The following is a 7,358-nucleotide window of genomic DNA, read 5'->3' as shown; positions in this document are numbered from 1 at the left end:
ATGAATTCCCATCTGCTGCAGCTTATAAAATAGCTTGCTGGGCAAGATTGTATTAAAAGCCGAACTATAGTCTATAAAAAGAATCTTAGCATAGTTGCCTGGGATCTCAAGGTGCTGCAGGATGGAGTGTAAACATAAGAACACAGCATCGTCGACCGACCTATTTGCCCTGTATTCAAACTGACCAGGGTCCAGGCTGGTCATTTTGGACAGGCAGTCGCATATTAGCCGCTCAAAGATCTTCATCACCACAGATGTTAGAGCTACCGGTCTGTAATCATTCAGGCATCTGATAATGGGTTTCTTGGGCACCGGAATAACAATAGCAGATTCAAAACAAGCAGGGACCCTGTTTTCCCTCAATGACCAGTTAAAAATATCAGTAAAAACAGGTTAATTCATTAGCACAGAACTTCATGATGGCAGATGATACAAGATCTGGTCCTGCAGCTTTCCTACTATTTTGTCTTTGCAACAGGAGTCTAACCTCATGTTCTTCAATAATAAAGGGTGTGTTTGTATATGTGTGTGTGCGTGTGTGTGTGTGTGTTTGTATATGTGTGTGTGCGCATGTGTGTGTGATTGTATATGTGTGTATGTGTTTGTATATGTGTGTGTGTGCATGTGTGTGTGATTGTATATGTGTGTGTGTGCATTTGTATATGTGTGTGTGCGTTTGTATATGTGTGCGTGTGTTTGTATATGTGTGTGTGCGCGTGTGTGTGAGATTGTATATGTGTGTGTACCATTGTGTCTGGCTCAGGAATGTTGACACCACTGAAGAAGACATTGGAGCGGAATACCTGCTGGTGTCGAGGGATAAGGTCACCTAGAGGTCACAGTAAAAAGGCTTCATGAAGTAAAAGTAAAAGGCTTCATAATCCCTTCATAGACAGGAAATTAGCTGACCAATCACTTATTGGTTTATCATGAGCTAAAAAAAATATTTTGAGTTTGAGAGAAGCATGTGAGCAACATAACACTGTTCTGTCCTGTTTATTCGACCACATGCAGAAAATCATCAATTCTTTTGACAACTTTTTCCTTTTAAATATTAAAGCTGCGGAAAGCAAACTGACCACGATTGTCTGCTGCTACATGTGAAGCACGAAACAGGACAGGTGCCTGAAAAATGTTTAGATATTTCATTTCACTCTCTCTTTCTCCCTCTCCCTCTCTCTTTCTCCATATCCCTCTCTCTTTCTCTCCAACTTTCTGTTTCTCCTCTCTCCCTCTCTCTTGTATCTCTTGCTGCTCTAACAGGGTGAGGGTTAGTATTGTAACTCCATCAGGTCATCTCCCCTTTCACCCAGTGCCTTCTTTATTTATCCAAGCTAACCTAGTCTCTCTCTCTCTCTCTCTCTCTCTCTCTCACACACACACACACACACACACACACACACACACATACACACACAAACACACACACACACACATAGTACCCAGTGTCTTGCGGATGAGGTAGAGCTGATCCACGTCAGACCGCCCGGGCCAGAGGGGGTTTCCATGCAGGAGCTCTGCAAAGACGCAGCCCAGAGCCCAGATGTCCACAGGGGGACCGTACTGTGTGTCCCCTACCAGCAGCTCTGGGGCTCGGTACCAGCGTGTGGCCACATAGTCTGTGTAGTCATCACCTGGACCAGCTGTCACACAGAGCACACACACACAATACATGTACGTATATACACACATTACAAACAGAGGGGATTATGAAGTGATGTGCTCATGATGGATTATGTTAGCCTGTGGTAGCAACACACTGAAACCTTAGAATGAGGAAGGTAAACAGAGATCAGGCAGCACTAACATCCTGGCTGGTTTTGGTACACTTAGAGTTAGGTTGGGGTTAGAGTTAGCATTAGAGTAAGGGTAAGGGTTAGAGTTAGCATTAGAGTTAGGGTTAGAGTTTGAGTTCACCCTCAATAGCTGATGACAGGTGATGAGAGGTGACAGGTGGGCAGCATGAATAAGTCATGAGCAAGGCGAGGATGCTAAACGCTTATAAATGCACAGGGAGAGTGAGGCAGAAAGAGAGAGACAAGGTGACAGAGATATATAGAGAGAAGAGAGATAAACAGAGAGGTAAAGATACCAGAGATGGGCACTCGAGTGAGTGATTCTAGTCTAAGTCACAAAAAGACTTGACTTGAAACTCGTCCTTAATGACTCAACTTGGACTCGTTCACAGCAACTCAATTACGGACAATAAACGTCAGTCCGTAATCCAGACGCTGTGTGAGAGTTATAGAAAAAATACTTTCTTTGTGTGTTTATTTTCCCATTATATTTTGCCACTCAAGGGAAATCGGACAGAAGCGTCAAATGTAAACAGACGAGGTTGCCATGGCTTCGACTGAGTAGCCTTTGGCTACAGGGAGTTAAGTCCTTGGACATAACTGAAGGAAGTCAATGTGTTAAGAATGTGGGAAACAAATTAAAGACACTGGAACAACCATATCAAACTTGAACCTCATAAGGCACCTGAAAACACACCCAGATAGGTTTGTTTTGTTTACATTAGCCACATAGCCATCATTACAGCTAGCATAGTAGCCCCAATTAGCGTAATAACCATTTGTAAACAAACTTCAAAACAACCATTGACATTTTAAGTTAACTGTAAATAAATTGTGGCAGTGTGTAAGTATTTTACTCACAACAATTAATTTTAAAGGAATGATATGTGTGTCACATTTGACTTAATGAGAAAACTTTTTTCCGTAATATTTTTGTTTACGTTGACATTAGTAACTCAAGAAAACATGGACGTCCCTCAATATCTTTTGAACATCTCTGAGAGACACAAACAGAGATGGAGAGATAGAAGGACGGAGGGAACGAGGAAGGACCTACTGAGGATGCGGGCAAAGCCAAAATCACACAGCTTAATGACGCCCGTCTTGGTCAGCAAGATGTTTTCTGGTTTCACATCCCGATGAATACACTGTACACATACAAATATACACATGAATACACTGTACACATACATATATACATGAATACACTGTTGGACACATTGGAGCATATATACACATACTACCAGTTAAACTCCCTATTTGAAACAAATACAAATGGCATATGAGATATGAAAAGAAAATATGCAACTTTTAGAGCTTGAAGTTTGTCTGGTATTACAAGGCATGCATGCAACAGCTGTGATCAGATTTCAGATGTGATCACATAGCTATTTGTGTAATTATTTGAATGAGCACTCAATTACCACTAGCCAAGAATTTCTGAACACCTCAGGGTCAATGAGTGGGCATCTCAATTTTGGACTGAGCACTAATAACATTTTTCAGGGTTTACTTGCACACACGTGACACACACGTGTGTAGGTGTGTAGGACATTTAGTTTGTATGATAATACCTTCATGCAAACAAACTACATTGTAGTCAGACAGACCAAATCAATCCAGGACAAATGCTGAGTACCCCACCCTCTCTGTCACATATAGTGTGATGTGTAGTTATGCTATAGGGCTAAAGAAATGTTTAACGAAGCACTAGTGATAGAGCTGTTTTTACGGCATGCTGTAAAAAACTAATGAAAGTTTTCAGGTGTGGTTTGTAATAACTGAACATGAAAGGTGGGAGACCGACATTGTGTTTGTGACAGAAGTTGACAGCTTGAAGAGTCTGCCAGATTATACTTCTGAGTTGGGTCTCCGGGACTCTGCAGGACACAGGACAAGACGGAGAATGGTAGTCAGGACAGAGAATGCAGGAGCACCAACGGGAAACATCAAAGCTTCATTTCTATTCCCTCTTTTTTTTAAAGGTGTTTGTAGTGTTAGAAGAAAAACACACTGTTGTGGCAACGAAGCACCTTCTCCCTTAGCAACAAAACATCCCTCTCCCATAGCAACAGGCACCTTTGTTTTCAAAGAGAGCCAAGGTTACTATGCAAAAGCAGACGCTTTTTGCACTTCAGACAGATGTCATCAGGCAATTACTGGACTTTTCGGACATACAATCAAATCAAGAGACAGGATCAGCCAGATGAACTAAAGACTGTGAGTTCTTGGTATCCCAAGGTTCTCCTAGTTAGCCAGCAGCATTCATTAGTTATGATGAAGAAACTGTCAAGGTCATTCATTTGAAAAGGTCTCATGTTATTGCTGTGTTGTACACGTCCCCTTAAATGTCTGTCTGTCTGTGCAATGGGTTAATTAAATCAGCATTTTGTTAATTGACAATGTTTTTTGAACAACCTATTAAATACATGTAAAGTTCCAAGAGCACTGACAAATGAAAAGGACACTTACAGAGCAAGTGTGTTCATCACACAGATCCACAGAGATTCACACAGATCTGGTCACTGAGTTCAGAAATCCACATATCAACCATAAGGAGAAACCACTGGTAAAGTAATACAAATATCATTTGAAGAAAGACTGACCCTCTGGGGTGCTTTTCCAGTTCATTCAGGACAGTCTGTTCACAGAACTCAAACACTAGGTGCAGTCTTCGTTTCCTCCTGAACACCTCGAGAAGGTTGACCAGGTTCACATGCTTCAGCTGCTGCAGGGTCAGATTCACAATGAAAGTTGGACATCCTGGTGGAAGTGTTCAATCAGTGAATAATAAAGCACAGAACAGACAAATGGAGAAAGAGAGCCAGAGAACGTAAGAGAGAGGGAGAGAGGGGGGGAGAGAGAGAGAAGGGGGGAAGAGAAAGAGAGGGAGAGGAGACCTACAGAGAAGTCTGTTACCTTCAGCATTCTGATTTCCCTCAGTGCTATCTTCTTGATAACCGGGTCATCCTCGGACTCCACAAACTTCTTGATGGCCACTATCTGACCTGTGTCTCTGCTGCGGCATTTAAACACCACCCCATACGAGCCTTCTCCTATCTTAGCCAGCTTCTCATACTTTTCCATTGTAGGGATAACAAATGTTGGCTCATGAAAGCTAAAAAAAAAGAGGCCAATACAAGGCTGCATTACTCTACTCAGAAATAACAATGAACCATCGCAGGTGTGCAGTTAGGCTGATGTGCATCAGTCACCATGCACAGTTGGCGTTAGTTGTCATCAATCATCAGTCCCTAACCGTGCCGATGTACACTGACCACAACATCTCCGCTTCAGTGTTGAGAATGGTTAGCCACCCAGTGAGCTGTCATCTATAGTGATCAACAGGGTAGAGGAGACTAATATATTGTCCTTACCAACAGATGTGTAACTGTCTGAAATTTGAAAAATAAATACATTTGAAATAAAACTATAAGATAAGTGTACCCAGAACAGGGGCCAGTGGATCTAGGTAGCTACCGTTTCATAAAGTGGATACTCCGAGTAATTTATTGTTTTTCATCAAATGGAGTAAATTGGTGATAATACATAATATGATTCTGTAGTGGTAGCATTATTTGATATGGCATATCGAGAACTATCGAGATAAACTATGTTACCAAAATTATTAGCTCATTCATGCAAATTATCAGAATCACGTGTTCCAATCACTTCCATGGCCACAGGTGTATAAAACTAAGCACATAGGCATGCAGGCATGCAGACTGTTTTTACAAACGTTTGTGAAAGAATGGGCCACTTTCAGTGAATTCCAGTGTGGAACTGTGATAGGATGCGACTTGTGCAACAAATCCAGTCAAGCTTCATGGAATTCAGAGAGCTTCAAAGATTGGGTTTCCATGTTCGAGTAGCTGCATCCAAGCCATACATCACCAAGTGCAATGCAAAGCGTTGGATGCCGTGGTGTAACGCACACCACCACTGGACTCTAGAGCAGTGGAGGGGCTTTATCTGGAGTGACGAATCGCACTTCTCCTTCTGGCAATCTGATGGATGAGTCTGGGTTTGGTGGTTGCCAGGAGAACTGTACTTGTCTGACTGCACTGGACCAAGTGTAAAGTTTGGTGGAGGGGGGATTATGGTGTGGGGTTGTTTTTCAGGAGCTGGGCTTGGCCCCTTAGTTCCAGTGAAAGAAAGTCTGAATGCTTCAGCATACCAAGACATTTTGGAAAATTTCAAGCTCTCAACTTTGTGGGAACAGTTTGGAGCTGGCCCCTTTCTCTTCCAACATAACTGTGCACCAGTGCACACAGCAAGATCCGTAAAGACATGGATGGCAGACTCTGGTGTGGATAAACTTGACTGGCCTGCACAGAGTCCTGACCTCAACCCGATAGAACACCTTTGGGGTGAATTAGAGCGGAGACCTCACAAATGTGCTTCTGGAAGAATGGTCAAATATCCCCATAAACACACTCCTAAACCTTGTGGTCAGCCTTCCCAAAAGAGTTGAAGCTATTCTAGCTGCAAAGGGTGGACCAACGTCATATTGAACCCTATGAATTAAGAATGGGATGACACTTACTGTAAGCCCATATGTGAATCAAGGAAGGTGAGCAACTACTTTTGGCAATATAGTGCTATTGATTCTCGTTTCGTTACAATTATTTGACAAAGCAACACAATTAATCAGAAAACCATCTCTAACCCTAGATTTCTGGCTTTAATTTCATGCTTTCTAATTACACATCGTGCAGCTTTTTATCCATTAATTTGTGTGTGTTTCGTGCATGTATGTATATGTATGTGTGTGTGTGTGTGTGTGTGTGTGTGTGTGTATATATACACACACCAATACTATCTATGCATCGACTCAATGGGCTGGCTAAATGGTTTTTAAAGAGTGGGCTCAGCTGCCTACATGCCCCATAACGTCGAGCAAATTCCATTAGTAGCTGACACCGAGAGTATAATGAACATAGGTGGTATGTGAAATTCAGAGTAGTATATAGCTATGTAGTACATTATATATATCTACGTGAAGGCTACTGGATCGTCGTCGTACACTAGAACAGCAGTTACGTAACTACATTTTAAGAAGAAATTTAAATAATCTTATCGTATGGGTTTTTCTTTTCACTTACCCGAAAAATAAGTGTTTGAAATGCCGTATAAAGTAGCCTTCTGAATTATTATTATTATTATTATTATGCCAAAGGTAAGGACTGCTTCATCCTCATACCACACGCACAACGAGAAACTAAATGTATGGCCCTTTCTTTTCTCGCTCCGTTGGTTTCAGCTTTAATTTCAGTCCAGACCTGTTTTATAATCCAGGACTCTACCCGTGAGATACGGCACGTTTGTTCCAAAACGCAACGATTACCTGACATCCGGACATATTACCGGTAGCTAGCTTTATTTAAAAGACATTGAATTCAACCGTCAGTGGTGAATGTTAACTGATTGATGGAGGCTAGTCGCGTAAACATTTTTGGACGGACCAGGTAATCCAGCTGAGAATAAACTCGACCTGTCTCGCTACCTGTCGCACAAGCACCATAGCAACGCATCTAGCAACGCGTGAGCTACATCCGATCC

General features: G+C 42.0%; 1 protein-coding gene across 3 annotated transcripts in view; it reads right to left on the bottom strand.

The window, feature by feature from the left end:
• Nucleotides 1–7,339, bottom strand: part of LOC143482837 (cyclin-dependent kinase-like 1) — a 12,190-nt gene extending 4,851 nt beyond the window's left edge. For 2 of the 3 annotated variants that reach the window (XM_076981391.1, XM_076981393.1), the window contains exons 1-7: nucleotides 5,012–5,071; nucleotides 4,716–4,914; nucleotides 4,403–4,524; nucleotides 3,604–3,676; nucleotides 2,854–2,944; nucleotides 1,443–1,643; nucleotides 747–829 (exon numbers count right to left, since the gene is read on the bottom strand). In XM_076981391.1, the coding sequence (XP_076837506.1) occupies nucleotides 747–829; nucleotides 1,443–1,643; nucleotides 2,854–2,944; nucleotides 3,604–3,676; nucleotides 4,403–4,524; nucleotides 4,716–4,914; nucleotides 5,012–5,037 (795 nt within the window). In that variant the 5' untranslated portion in view covers nucleotides 5,038–5,071. Of the gene's footprint in view, nucleotides 1–746; nucleotides 830–1,442; nucleotides 1,644–2,853; nucleotides 2,945–3,603; nucleotides 3,677–4,402; nucleotides 4,525–4,715; nucleotides 4,915–5,011; nucleotides 5,072–6,901 lie in introns of those variants that run through there. The other variant, XM_076981392.1, reaches the window with a different exon arrangement.
• Nucleotides 7,340–7,358: the final 19 nt, after the last annotated feature.

Source organism: Brachyhypopomus gauderio, chromosome 19 (assembly GCF_052324685.1).
Source record: "Brachyhypopomus gauderio isolate BG-103 chromosome 19, BGAUD_0.2, whole genome shotgun sequence".
Lineage (NCBI taxonomy): Eukaryota > Metazoa > Chordata > Actinopteri > Gymnotiformes > Hypopomidae > Brachyhypopomus > Brachyhypopomus gauderio.
The sequence above is the reverse complement of the archived record's forward strand: the minus strand, read 5'-3'. Positions and strand labels throughout refer to the sequence as shown.